General features: G+C 35.0%; 1 protein-coding gene across 2 annotated transcripts in view; it reads left to right on the top strand.

The window, feature by feature from the left end:
- Window positions 1–10,628, top strand: part of Cd200r1 (CD200 receptor 1) — a 28,116-nt gene extending 17,488 nt beyond the window's left edge. Inside the window, exons 3-8 of one of the 2 annotated variants that reach the window (XM_047564413.1) lie at window positions 1,965–2,018; window positions 3,663–3,983; window positions 4,104–4,352; window positions 8,154–8,250; window positions 8,779–8,842; window positions 9,558–10,628. In XM_047564413.1, coding sequence (XP_047420369.1) covers window positions 1,965–2,018; window positions 3,663–3,983; window positions 4,104–4,352; window positions 8,154–8,250; window positions 8,779–8,842; window positions 9,558–9,632 — 860 coding nt within the window. In that variant the 3' untranslated portion in view covers window positions 9,633–10,628. The remainder of the gene's footprint in view (window positions 1–1,964; window positions 2,019–3,662; window positions 3,984–4,103; window positions 4,353–8,153; window positions 8,251–8,778; window positions 8,843–9,557) is intronic. The other variant, XM_047564414.1, reaches the window with a different exon arrangement.
- Window positions 10,629–15,349: the final 4,721 nt, after the last annotated feature.

Below are 15,349 nucleotides of genomic sequence, written 5' to 3' on the forward strand. Positions count from 1 at the left end.
AAGAAGACAAACCCAAAAAACCAAAGGCCAAATATTTTCTCTCATATGTGGATATTAATTCAACATAAGTGGGGTGGCTAGGGAAGAAAAGTTACTTTATATTAGGTAGAGGGAAGTGAAGGGAGGGGAAGGGATGTGGGGGTAGGAAGGATGGTAGAGTGAAACAGACATTATTACCTCATGTACGTATATGACTGTGTGACCGATGGCGATCAATGAGAAAAATGAGAGCTTACACTCCATTTATGTATGATCTATCAAAATGTATAAGTGCATTCTACTGTCATGTACAACTAATTAGAACAAACACAAATTAATAAAAAAATTTAAAAATTTGCAAATATGCATTTTATGGTTTCATAATGTGATTTATTTTTTTGGTGCAACTGTTAGATTAGCTTGATGTGAATCTGTTATAGGGAGAAATCATTTATAGATGCCCATTATGTCCAGTTGATAGACCATTTTGTTAAGTTCAGCTAAATTCTGCTCATTTTATGCCTGGTGAATCTGTCCATTTCTCATACAGAGGTGTTGAAGTCTCCAACTATAAGAGTAGATCATATATTTCTCCTTGAAGTTCTATCAGTTTTTGTGTCATCTATTATCATGCTTCTTTCTTAGGCACATACATGTTAAGGATTGTCTTGACATTTTGCAGAATTGACCCATTTATCATTATGTAATTTTTCTCTGTCTCTGATGACATTCCTTGGTCTTATCTCTTCCCTGTCTAAAATTCATACAGCTACGACTGTTTTTTTCTGATTAGTGTTAGCATGATATGTCTTTCTCTCCTTATTTTTAAACTATATATGTCCTTATGTTTATGGTGTATTTCTTACAGACAATATACAGGTTCATCTTACTGTTTAATTCATTCTGATAATGTGTCTTTTAATTGGTACATTTAAACTATTAATATTCGAAGTGATTACTGCTATATTTGGATTAATATCTATCATAGCTATTACTGTTTTCTATTTGTTGCCTATATTCTTTGTTCATTGTATTTGTTTTCCACCTTCTTATGCTTTTTATGGTTTTAACTGAATATTTTATATCATTTTTTTCTTTTTAGCATACCAGTTGTGCTTTTTTTTACTTGCAGGGTTTGCAATATATTTATAATTAGTCCAAGTTCACTTTCAAATAATACAATACTGCTTCACAGGTAACATGAGGACTTTAAAGTAAAAAAAAAAAAATAATATTAATTCTTCCATCCTGTTTTCTGTGTAATTGCTTTTTAAAATAAACTGGAATTTAGCAATTTTTCAGAAACTAAGTTTGAGATTCATGAGGACTATTTTGACTGTAAGAAATTCTGTAGAATACAAAGGGAGAAAAGCATGTGGGTCGCAGAAACTATTGAACTAGAAAGTTGAAGTAGATAAGGACCCTGATCTCTGTTCCTCCTTTTGCTTCTGCATATTTTTTCTTTATTTACTTCCAAAGCAGGAAAAAATAGGGAAAGAAGGAAGATGAATTAACTCTTGTCAATTCTGATTCTGAAATCCTTGAGGAATGGCTCTGCTTTGTCCATTTGGGTGAGGTTCCCATCATTGGACCAACTTTAATTAGGAAGCGGCTTATAGGGAAAGGAGTTTAATCAAATCAGTTCATGTGAAATGCCCACACTGGGTCAATCAATCCCCCTAACTGAGAAGGGGGTTGGGAGTAGAAAAAGGGGAAGACAGGGTTACTTTGTATAAAATGGTTGACAAAGTTTGGTGTTTTGTAAATGGGAATCTTTAATATTTTGTAATTGTCAAGATACTACCATACTTTTACCTCTACGTGGCACAACTTCTAATTTCTGTTTTGCAATGATTTCTGTGTAATTTTAGTGATGGTTAATGGATTGTCTCTGATGGTGAATGAGACTTTGTGGAGAAGTAATGGACCCATGTATATAAGAATATAAAATTGATTTAATTTATACTTCTCTAAATATTCTCTAGATTCAAGTAGTCCATGCATGGATGAAAAGCAGACAACATTATCTCCTACAGAAGGTAATATGCTTTCTTATTGAGGGCCAGCACTGAGGGGATGGAGAGCTGAACTTTGTTAGAAACAGTGACTGATGGCCTGGCTGCAGGCCAGCTCATGTCTAGCTTTAGAATATGGTGATCTCGTTGCTGTGGTATGAGGTACCCCAAAGGACCCTACCACTACTTACTCCCCAAAGAAGTCTCAATCTCACTTGCCTCTACACCTCTGTCAAGTTGAAATTGTGGAAAGAACATGGGTTTAACCTCCTGTCCGGACTGAGTTCAAGTCCCATCTCTTTCTTTATCTAGTTATGTGATCTTTATTTGACCATGAAAGGCAAGGGCTTGAGAGTACCCAGAGGAGACAAGTGACACTATAATGGAATCAATATATACTGAGTGCAGAGTTTACCACAACCAAGGTTCATTCACATAAAGGTTTACTCCACCATAGCTGCTTCTGCCCATGTTAAAGAGGTGATGTCACTGACCTCACCTTTGTTAGAGGTGAGCTGTGGCAGATGCATTGGTTGAATAATCACCTCTCCACAAACCATTATCAGTCACAGACAGCTTATAGTGGTTTATGGGAAGTATGAGAGTCTGTGTTAAAAATTTGCTTAAAGGGGTTGGGGATGTAGCTCAGTTGGTAGAGTGCTTACCTCAAAGGCATAAGGCCTTGGGCTCAATCCCCAGCTTATAAAAAAAAAAAAAAAAAAAAAAAAAGCTTGAAGATCATAGAGCTTAATTTTTCCATTAAAAGATGGACAAAAGGGTCAATTTTTATATTTAATTCTGATAATTAGATTGAACATACAGAAACCAAATCTTTGATCAAAATTGATAGCTGAACTATCTGAAAGTGTATGTGTAACTGAACTGTAAGAAAGGGAAAATTATCTAAAGGCTATGTTTGACAATATCACACCTTGGCAATCCAAAACCAAATATGTTGTTTCTTAATTTATATACTACACCACTTTTTCACCAGAAGTAAATATTTTTAGGCATCTATCACTAGACCTCATCATTTTTCATTTTCATGTAATTACCCATCTGATGAAGCAGTAGATTATTCTGAACTCTGTTAATTTCACTGACTTTTTAATTTTCTAAAACCATAAAAAGTTTTCAGTTAGTTCAACCTGAATTTCATCCGAATTACTTTTAGTGTAAGTATCTTATACTTTTCACATTTATGTCACTAGTTAGGAATTGACATTTAGATTTGATGTTACTGATATATTTACTTATCAAAACTCATGGGGAGACAACAACCTGACTAATTATTTCTTTATAAATTATATGATAGATCCAACATTGCTCACTACACAAACATTAGATTTAGGACACAGTTTTTGTCATTTAATCTAGAATGCTCTTTTTTGTCTGTTTCTATATACCAAAATTCTGATTTAGTTCCAATATTCTTATAATGCAGAGTCTTTCCATGGTAATGAATAAATTAGGATAAATTGGCCAACATTTGGATTTGGTTTAATACATTTTATATATTTTGTGAATGTTAACTTATTGTGTAGGTCTGTAATAACATTACCAATGAAACCAGGTTCTAGTACAACTTTATGTAATCTGCTGTGAACAAATTGAAAACAAAGTTCTTGATCAAAGTTTTCTTTTCTCATTCTCCTTGTGTGTGTCCAGTTAATACTTCACAGCCTGTGCAGACAGGTGAAAAGGTTGTGCTCTGTTGTCCTTTTATTCCACCATCAAGAGTGTTGGTGATTGTAACATGGCAAATAGTCCTCAGAGACAAGCCTTTGTGCAGCATTTCCTACAAGAGAGAAACAAATGAGACTTTGGAGAACAACTGTACTGATGGGAGAATCACCTGGGCCTCCAGACCTGACCAGAGTCCTCACCTTCAGATCCATCCAGTAGCCGTCTCTCATGAAGGGAATTACAGGTGTCAAATGGCAACAATTGATGGGAATTTCGAACATAATTATCACCTCCAAGTGTTAGGTAAAGAAAGTCACATATTTTGATATATTGGGTTACTGGATTTGTGTCTGAATCAAATGTCTCCCTAAGTTCCATACCCTGTGTTGAGAATGAAGCATGATTTCCCTTACACCTCTGCAGTGCCCCCTGAAGTGACTGTGTTTCCAGAGAAGAATAGAACCGTGGTGTGCCAGGCAGTTGCAGGCAGGCCAGCTGCACAGATATTTTGGACCCCAGAGGGGGATTGTGCCCCTGAGAAACAGGACTGGGTCAATGGCACAGTGACCACCAGGAGTACGTGCCATTATCCAGATGGCAACGTGTCCACCGTGACCTGCTTTGTCTCCCACCCAACTGGCAACAGGAGCCTATCCACAGATCTGCTTCCTGGTTAGTATTTCTAGTTTTTTGTTTGATTTTTCCATTCTTTTAGAGGAATTATGTTAGGAAGGAAAAAAGAATGTACAGAGAAATGTCATTCATACTTGCTCTCTTTAGCCTCCATGTTATCTTCTCTCCAAAATAAAAAGATAGGTCTAGAAGAATATTACATAAATTGTGGAAAAAAGCGATATTTTAGGATATAGTTTATTCTACTTTTAAAGTTCACTTCTATGCTAATAATAGTGGAGTTGAATAGTGTATTTTTAAAAGAACACATATAGTTTTAATTCAAATATTTCATTCTCCCTTCCCAGAGTGCTGATGGTCTGTCAGGCTTTCGCTCTGAGGTAGGAGGCTTGGAGAGTTTTTTCCTGAAACCACTTTTCAGAGCCAGGCCTCCCTTTAGTATGCTCTGCAGTCTGGCACCTCATCTCCACCCTTCATGATGTCTGGATCCTTGACCCTGAGTCTCTCTAGTTCACCTTCCCTTTTCCTGTTGGTTGGGGAAGGTATGCCTCACAGGGTGTGGCCGGGGTCTTGGCAGCCTACCTGTTGTAACACAAACTTTCATAGAAGCTCCTCAACTTTCAGCCCTACACTTTAGCCTCCTGCCAGGTACCACCTTTTCTATTGCTTTTCCAAATTTATCTCTTTCTAAAGCTCTATTTTATTTGCAATTGATAAATAATAATTTTATATATTTATAGGATATAAAGTGATACTTTGATACATGTGTACATGGTGGAAAGCTCTTTCAGAGTAATTTAGCATATTTCTAAACTAAAATGTTTATCATTTCTTTATGGACAGATCATTTTAAAATCCTCTTTTAGTGATTTTAAAATACCTAAAATATCTGATGCTTTCTATTCTTTCTGGGGTTTTGTAGGCACTAAGATTTTCACTTACTTCACTAAATCATTTACAATTCCTTCATTTGTTCACTTTTACTTAAAAAGAAGTTGTAATCTTTCATCTGTTCTTGTCTTCACAACTGTTCTCTTGGTCTTTGAAAGTCTATTTTTTTAAAACTTTTCTTAATGTTATTTTAGTAAGTTTTAAGGAGGGATAAGAGCAAAGCCTGTGTGTAAACTACCATTTTCAATATTCATTCCCATTTTGTTTTAAAAGAGTCTAGAATTATTTATTAAGAAGAGTAATTGTGCCTTGATGGTGCATAAAATCTACTATCCAGTGTTATGACAAGATACCATATCAGTCATAGAATATAGAGTTGAAGGGATCATCTAGTCCAAACTCCCATATAGTGCAAAGATCTACTTTGCCTTCCCTGCACATTCAGTAAGAGACAGTTCATTAGTTTGGAAGAGAGAATTTCAAAAACAATGTTCTTTTTACAGTAAAAGTCAAATATTCTTTTTCAAATAAAATACTGAGAAATCTGACTTTTAAAAGCATGAACTATTGAAGGAAGTTGGAGGGACTGGACAGTGGCCTGCTCAGCCTCCGCTTCCCCCTCCATCTGCTGCCCTCCAGCCACATTCATGCAACGCCAGGAACACAGTTTTGAAAACAGTGAATGCATTTCAACTCATTGTACACAAATGGAGCACAACTTCTCATTTCTCTGACTGAACATGATGCAGAAACACTGTTCATGCAATCATACATGTACATAGAGTAATAACATCTTTCTCATTCCACTATCCTTCTCACCCCTACACCCCCTCACTCCTCTCTGCCCAATCCAAAGTTCCTCCATTCTTCCCTGCCCTTCCCTGCCTCCCATTATGGATCAGCATCAACATATCAGGGAAAACATTTGGCATTTTGTTTTTTGGGGATTGGCTTATTTCACTTAGCATGATATTCTCCAGCTCCATCCATTTACCAGCAAATGCCAGAATTTCATTCTTCTTTAAGGTCAAGTAATATTCCATTGTGTATATATACCACATTTTCTTTATCCATTCATCTGTTGAAGGGCACCTAGGTTGGTTCCATAGTTTAGCTATTGTGAGTTGAACTGCTATAAACATTGTTGTGGCTGCATCACTGTAGCATGCTGATTTTAGGTCCTTTGGGTTTAAACTGAGTAGTGGGATAGCTGGGTCAAATTATGGTTCCATTCCAAGTTTTCTAAGGAATTTCCATCCTGAAAGCAGTGCTTCTTGATCTGGCAGTTTCATTTTGACTTGTACAGTTTGACTGAGTTACATTGTGGCCAGCAGCTAACAGATATTTAAGGTTACTGCCTTGCCTTCATCATAGTTTCAATGCTTGAGCAGAAAAGTGACTTTAGAATTAGGGTTATTTTCCCAACTACTTTCCTTTATAATGACCCATTTTTTCTAAATGCTGAAGATGAGAAACACTCTGTTTGTACTATAACAGTGATATCTAAATTTCAGGCACAACCTCCCCTACTACAGACATCCCACACCAATATTATATTTATTATAATCCATGAACCTACATTGGCACATTATCCAAAGTCCACAGTTCATGTTAGGGTTCACTCTTGATGATGTACATTCTATGGGCTTGGACAAATGTATATTGACATGTATCCCTGATTCTGATATCATAAGGAATAGTTTTGCTGCTATAAAATTCCTCTGTGGTTCCTCCTTGCCTTCTATTCCTGGCAACCACTGATCTTTTTATTGCTTCTCTTATGGTTTAGATATAGGTGTCCCCCAAAAGCTCATGTCAAGACAATGCAAAAAAGCTTAGAGGTGAAGTATTTGGATTATGACAGCCTTAACCTAATTAGTGTATTAATTCCTAAATAGGGATTAGCTGGGTGGTAACTGTAGGGAGGTAGTGTGTGGCTGGAGGAGGTGAATCATTGGGGGCATGTCTTTGAGGTATGTATTTGGTCCATGGTGAGGGGAATCTCTCTTTCTACTTACTTCCTGGTGCCATGTTCCCATCAGCTTCCCTCTTCCACACTCTGACAGCATGATGTTCTATTTCCCTTTCAGCCCAGAGCAATGAGTTGGCTGTCTATGAACTGAGGCCTCTGAAACCATGAGCCCCTAAATAAACTTTTCCTACTCTAATTGTTCTTGTCAGGTCTTTTGGTCATGGCAGTGAAAAACCTAAAACAGTCTTCTCAGATTTGCCTTTTCTAGAATATCATACAGTTGGAATCATATAATAAGTAGACTTTCAGTTTGGCTTGTTTCACTTAGTAATATGTGCGTGCGTTAGTCAGCCTTTTGTCCTTGGGACCAAAATACCTGACAAGACCAACTTAGAGGTGCAAGAATTTATTTTGGCTCACCGTTTCAGAGGTTTAGTCCACCATACTCCGCACGTTGCCTTTCTCTGGGTCCAAAGTCAAGTGAAGTGTTGTGGTGGAAGGGCAGCAAGGAGGAAAGCTGCTCAGTTCATGGCGTCTAGGAAGGAGAGAGAGAGAGAGAGAGAGAGAGAGAGAGAGAGAGAGAGAGAGAGAGAGAGAGAGAGAGAGAGAGAGAGACAGGGAGAGAAATAAAGGAAGGAAAGTAGGAAGGAGCCAGGGGCACAGGATACAGTCCTCAAAGGCTGACCCCCAGGAATTCACCTTCTCCAGCATTCCCCACCTGCCAGTTAACTTGATCAAATTTGGGTGGACTGATTAAGTTATAGCTTTCATAATCTAATCGTTTCACCTTTGAACATTTTTGCATTAACATAGGAGCTTTTGGGGGATACCTCACATCCAAACCATAACATTATACATTTAAATTTTCTTCATGTGCTTTCATGGCTTAATAGCTAATTTCTTTTTATCATGGAATAATATTCTATTATCTGAATTTACCACATTTGAATCATACATTTTTGTGTCTATGGTTACAGGTGCCAAAGGATCAGAAAAACTCTATTATCTATTCATCATCATCCCTGTTATTTTGATCATCGGTTTCATTTGGTTTTTGAAAATCAGTGGTTACAGGTATTGACTGATGAATGTTTTTGTGGTTGTGGCTTTATTGGACCAGAAAAGAGTTAGACATATGGAATGGACTGACTTGCTAACTTAGAATATTAACAGCCATTCTCTCATAGTCAAAGAGAGTACCTTGGAGGTGTTAGACTTGTATACTTTGAATGATAAGAGTGATTTTGCAGAGTACTGAGGCATGCAAGCATGGGGAATTAGGTAATTTAGGGCAGGATCTTGGGAGAGACAGTACATACTAATTTTTTTATTTAGGAAAATAATCATAATAATTCCTTTAATGTACCAAAGAACACATGTGACACATATATTCTACTGCTTTAAGTTTCTGTTGCACAATTTTACTTCCTTTTCCAAAATTAAGAATTTTTTTCTTTGAGTATATTAACCACAAGCAATATTTTTCACTCATTTCTGGTAGTTCATTCCTGATATTTCATGACTTCTATCAAAATGAACTTCGTCATATTTTTTTTTTGCATTTTTCAATCTAAACAATGATATTTCCTGTATTCATTTCAGCTTATTTCATCTTTACAGAAAATGTAAATTGAAAAAAACAGAAGCTACTACAGTTGTTGAGGAGGTAAGATAAGACAAAAAAAGAATATTTACAAACTTAAGGTGCATAGTCTGAATATTTTAGAAACATAATTTGTAACTTACATCAATTTGGTTTCCATCAAAACTAAAAAATTCTGATTTTACAATGCTGATATTTAGGTGTACTTATTTTTGTTAATTATCTATCAAGTACTATTTGCACATCACCCAAATCCACATTTTCATTTCATAAACTGTATCCTAACTGCATAATATTTGCCTTCTGTGGACTTTGAAGAAACTGAATTGGTATTTCCATTCCCAGAGAACCATCTTTAATTCTTGACTTCCCTTTTTCAAGACAATTATCATTTTCTTTATACCCAAACTGAAAACCTATCTCATATACAGTAGCTTACTAAATCTTCAATTCTCTCCTTTGAAAAATACTTCTTATGAATCCAACTACTATGTATAATACTTAATAAAAAAAGAAAAGTACTTCTTGTGTCACTCTTTTCTCCATTTCTTCTTCTGCACAGCTATTATCTCACACACAGATCTAAGTAATCAACAAATATTTTTAAATAAGGTCTTAGAGCAAGATCTTGTTCCTATGTTCACGTATGCTCAGAGACACAAATATAAGTACTATTGGTATGTACTAAAGCTGTGGGCATCTGTTAGAAAAACACAAGTAATTTCTATAATGATTTATGGCCTTTGTGAACTGATTTTGACTCTGAGTTCTTTCTTAGGATGAAATGCAGCCCTATGCCAGCTATGCAGAGAAGAACAATCCACTTTATGATACTGTAAACAATCTCAGGTGAGATGAAGTGAAGTCGATGGCACCAGTCTCCATACTTTATAAATGATTGGACTGTAGCACCAAGAAAAACAGATCAAGATACAGTTCAACTACTGTTTTGATTTTCTTACAGTTCTTGAACAGAAGACCTATTCTGAAATTAGTTTTTCAAAGGGTCTTAGAGGACAGAGTTTTTCTAATGGATTTGCATTTCTATCTTTCTGCAATTGGAATTTTAGACTCTTAGCTGCTATTAGTTTTTTGAAGAACTGATGTTATTATCACAAAGAAAGTGCATGCTCATGATAACATTTGAATGGTGCAACACAATGAATAGTGAAAATTTTCCTCAAGAAAGAACTTTAAAGAAGGAAGAATCATCAATAGTTTATTATATATTCTTCTAGAAATTTCTGTGTACATATGACATGTGTATATGACTATAGTGTATGTATCCATTTATATATCATTTTACATATGTTTATGTACTACATAAGTACATAGTATATATATACACACATGCACACACACTTCTTGTCAAGATACAAATGGGAACATGCCGTAATGCTGTTATGTACTTATAAAAAGCTAATAATGCAAATCTTAGAGATCTTTTCATATCAGCAGAAGCAAAGCTACCTCATTCTTTTATGGTTACATAAAATTCCACTATATGATGGTTTCATTAGCCACTTCCCTAGTGGTGGACTTTCAGGTTGTTTTAAGTTTTGTTTGTAGTATAAACTATACAATGTCAAATGTTTTCTGGATATATCTCTTTGCATTTATTTAAGCGTGTCTGTGAGATAATTTTCTTCAGTGGAATTGGTGGATCAATTGGTGTTTATTTTTATGCCAAATTGTATGACCTTACCTTCCTTTCAACAGTGTTTGTGCCTTTCCCAATACTCTCATTGTGATAACTGAGAAATTCTCATTTCTGCCTTTCCCATTTTTCCTTTCCATTAACCAGTGGTCTAATATGATATAAAATTATAATAAGAATTATACTATTTAATAATAGTGGATTTGTATTTTTGTCATGTTTGCAAGAGAGAGAACACACATGTGAAGACATTGTATTCTTTTGAACTCATTGCATCTCTAAAGAAATGTTGACACTTTATGCCTAAGTTTTGCAGACATTATAAATTGGCATTTTGTATTTTTATGCTTTACATTTTATTCTGATGTATTTATCAAATAACAAATGTCTATGGATGATTAATCAGTTAAATGTGTTATGGAGGACTTGGGGAATCTACATAATAAGAGAATGGCCATAGAATGACATGATCCTTCTGTCTATTTTTCTATGGAGCAAAAATGTTTATAATATGCATATTCATAATTTTTAGTATCATGAAAACATTTTAATTATAAAAATTATGAAGAATAAGCTTGTTTATGCCATAGCAGGAAAAACATTAAAAATTTTTTCATCATGATATGATATAAATTAAATCAAAATCAGTTGTTTTACCTGAGGCATTTAAGACAATTACTTTGTCTTATTAATATGTTCCCCTCCCTCCAGACATTTAGCTATTTTAGGTTTATCATTAAAGGGATTTTTAGTCTATTTTGGATATAAAACTACTATAAGGACACTTGGCACGTGTCCTTTGATACTTTCATCAAACCATTTTGACTTCACCAAAGAAAACCCCAGTGTAGGGCTGGGGATATAGCTCAGTTGGTAGAGTGCTTGCCTTGCAAGCACAAGGCCCTGGGTTCCATCCCCAACACTGCAAAAAAAAAGAAGAAAACCCCAGTGTATTTTTTCTTCATATGAATATTATTCAGCAGCGTGCATAATAGATAACTGTCCTTGAAGTTTATTAATTTTTCATCCATCTGTATTTAGGATAAGGCTCATATTTAGGTATAAAACTGTTTAAATACTGAAACATAAAGCAAAAGTTGATAATGTCATAGCAGGAAATGTGCTATAGTAAAGATTCCAAGATAGTTTATAAATGTTACATTATATTGTACAGGAAAAAACTAATGAAAACTGCTGACTGTGGTGGTAAAACATGGCTGAAAATTGGAATTGTGGAGAAATTTTAAAAATTATAAATTCCTCAAACCCACTCTAAATCTGCTGAACAGGAAAGATAAGGATTAGTTCAGGAAGCAGAGGCTGAGAGAGAATTAGGAGTGATGAGAGTTAGTTGGGACAGGAAGTTATACTTGTGAAAGATTAAAGGGTGAGGAAGCAGCTAGGGAGGGCAAGCCTTTAGACTAATGCTGATCTGAATGAAGCCAGTGAAAGGAAAGAGGGGAGGTGCACATTTGAGGAAGAAGAACCTTGATGGCAATATTAGAATTGTCCAAGTCCTGACCAAACCGATGGAGTCAAAGTGGTCTTTCACATGAAGAGTTGATCAACCCTGATACCCCCTCAAGATCAGTCACTGGCTGGGGGCTGTCCAGGAAGAGCATAGCTTGGCTCAAATGCCGAGATGGCTCCTGAAGCTGTAAGCAACAGATCATCAGTTAACTGCACTTCTTGCAATGGACTGGTAAGTTTTTTTATTGTTGGGGAATCTGAAAAGCACGCTTACATGACTACGGTATTCTGTCTCTTTATTTTCGACTCTTCTGTGAATTTTATTTTAGGCACACCTTTTATAAATAAACTACTTCTTTTATTAAAAAAATATACAACTGACTTTTATTAAAAATTTTGAGAACTTTATAAGGGAGTTTAAACCACACACATTCATTGTGACTACTTACTGTTACGGGGCGCAACTTAACAGATCAATCACCACTGAGAAGTCCAAATTTGAGAGTCTTTATTAAGCTGACCAGCTGACTCACACAATGCCCCAAAAATGACTATTGGGAGAACAGTCCCAACCATAGGGTTGTAGCAGTTCTTATACCAAAAATCATATCAATCATAAGTGACTGTTGCTATGATTCAAAATTACAAACTAACATCATGAGATCATCAACAGAGGGAGACATGGGTCAAAAGGACCCTTACCTAGGTACAAACTAAAGAAAGGTTACTAACATCCATACAATCACTGTTCACATGGTACATTGTTTAGGAGCAATAGGAATCAAAAGAGAGCAATTTTTCATTACATAAGAATTGTCATTTTGTATTGTTAAACATGTCACACTAAGTAACTGATGATGGGGACAGAGGCGGGGTGTTCCCGTGGGTGAAGCTAAGCAATTGTTGATGGGTACAGAGGCAGGGTGTTCCCATGGGAGAAGTTTATTTCCTATATAACATGGAGTCTTAGAGCAAAATGGAGTCTGTTTAGTCATTTCCCTTATAGTCTGGCCTATAACATTCTCATGGAGCCAGCTCTGTCAGCCTATCACACAAATTTGGTCATATTTTTACAATCTTATTTTATATGTCTAATTTACTATGCTCTCTCTTGCCGCTTCATTTTATTTTATTTTTTTCCTCTATGTGTTTTACTGGATTGGTAAATTCTTCTCCCTCTACCCCACCTCCAATAGTTTCAAAGTTATCCATTAATAATGCATTATAACATATCTCCATTAGTAGTTATGCTTTATCCATGAACATCTATAAATAGCTTTATTAAGGTATAATTGACAAAGTGTATGCATTATTAAGTTTATGCATAGCTTTTCACTTGAGAAATTATGGTAGTCAATGTAATGAACTTGTCCATCACTCTAAAAAGTTTCCTTATGTTTCTTTATAACTGTATGCCCAAACTCTTCTTATTGCCCCTGACCTCTGCTCCCTAGGTAACATGGATCTACTTTCTATAACTATGTTTTAATTTATATTTTACCCTCAATTTTATTCCAGAAGTTTTATAGTTTTAGATTATACGCTTACATTTATGATTTAAAGTACTTTTGTATATGGTGTGAGATATGGATTAAAGTTCATTTTTTTTGCATGTGGATATCCCAGCATTCAATACTTTGAATTTCCACATGAATTTTGAAATCAATTTGTCAATTTCTGCAAAAATGTCTGCTTGTGCTTTGATTAGCCTCTGTTAAACATACATCAGTTTGAGGAGAATGGATATCTTAGCAACACTGAGTCACCCAATCCACGAGCATAGTAGAACTCCCATTTATGTAGGTCTTTTACGTTTTCCCTGCAATGTTTTATATTTTTCTGTGTACAGACCTTGCACATCTTTTGTCAGATTTATCCCTAAATATCACATTTTATACTTTTTGATGCTATTCTAAATGGCATTTTAAAAAATGTCAATTTCTAACTTTTCCTTGATATGGTGGAAAAATACTATTAAATTTTGTATATTGACCTTATATCCTGCAACCTTGTTAAATGTATTGGTTCTAATAACTTTTTTGTAGACCTATCAGATTTTCTACATAAAAGATCTTACCATCTCTGAGTAGGGACTTCACTTTTTCCTTTCCAATCCAAGTGACAATGTGTTTTGTTTGTCTAATGTACTATCAAAAACCTCTAGAATTAGGTTGTTTGGAAGTAGCAAAAGTGGAAATACTTGTCTTAATTATGATTGTAGGGGGAAAGCATTCAGACTTTTACCATTAAATAATAATTTATCTGGGAATTTTTTTGTAGGTGTCCTTTACTAGATTGAAAAGTTTCTCTTCTATTCCTAGTTTTCAGATAGTTTAAAAAAAAAAAAACAGGAATGGATGTTACATCAAAGCCTTGTCTTTATCTATTAAGATGGTCAAAATAATTTTCTTTTTTGATTTCCTAATGTGTTGACCTCATCTCTGTTTCTTTTTGTATGGTTTTTATTGCTATTAAATTTAGTATCCTCTTCTTCTACAATTTACAAACTGATTTTCATTCCATTCTGTGTATTTTTTTAAACCTCAGCTTTAGTTTTTATTTTTAGAAGTTAGATTTGGATCTTACTTTCTGTCTTCTATACCTGATTTAGCTTTTGGAACATATGAACTATATTCATGAAGATTGTTTAATGCTGACTCTTATATCTTTGTCAGGTTTTGCCTTAGTGTGGATTCTATTTTTTTGCTTCTTCAAATGCCTGGTAATTAAATTTATTGTCATAAATATACATAACATAAAATCGATTATTTTAACTGCATGATGTAGTGGGACTAAGTATATTCTCATTGTTGTGTAACCGTTACCACCATCCATCTCAAAAGATTTTCAACTTCCTCAACTGAAATTTTGTACCAATAAACAACTCCTGTTGCCTTTTCTCCCCTGCCCTTGGTGACCAATATTCTATTATCCGACTCTATGCATCTGACTAGTATAGTTACCTCATATAAGTGAAATTGTATAGTACTTATCTTTTTATGGCTGGCTTATTTCACTTATAATTATCTGTGGCCTCGTCAATGTGATAGCATGTGTCAGACTTCATTTTTTTGGCTCAGGTATTGATGCTGCTATGAACAAACTTATACAAATATCTGTTCATATCTCTGGCTTTCAAATATTTTGAGTATATACTCAGAGGTGGAATGACTGAATTACATTGCTATTGTATTTTAAATTTTTTGGGAAACCAACATACTTCTTTCCATAGTGATTGCACCATTTCACCTTCCCTCTCACAGTGTGCAAGTTTTCCAATTTCTCCACATCCTTACCAACACTTAGGTGTGAAGTGACAATTGTGTTTTTGATTTGCATTTCCTTAGTGATTAGTGACATCAAAATCTTTTGTTTATTGACTATTTGTATGTCTTCTTTGTTGAAATGTCTATTCAAGTCCTTTGTTCATTTTTTTCTCCTGG

The sequence above is a fragment of the Sciurus carolinensis genome, chromosome 9 (genome assembly GCF_902686445.1).
Source record: "Sciurus carolinensis chromosome 9, mSciCar1.2, whole genome shotgun sequence".
Classification (NCBI taxonomy): domain Eukaryota; kingdom Metazoa; phylum Chordata; class Mammalia; order Rodentia; family Sciuridae; genus Sciurus; species Sciurus carolinensis.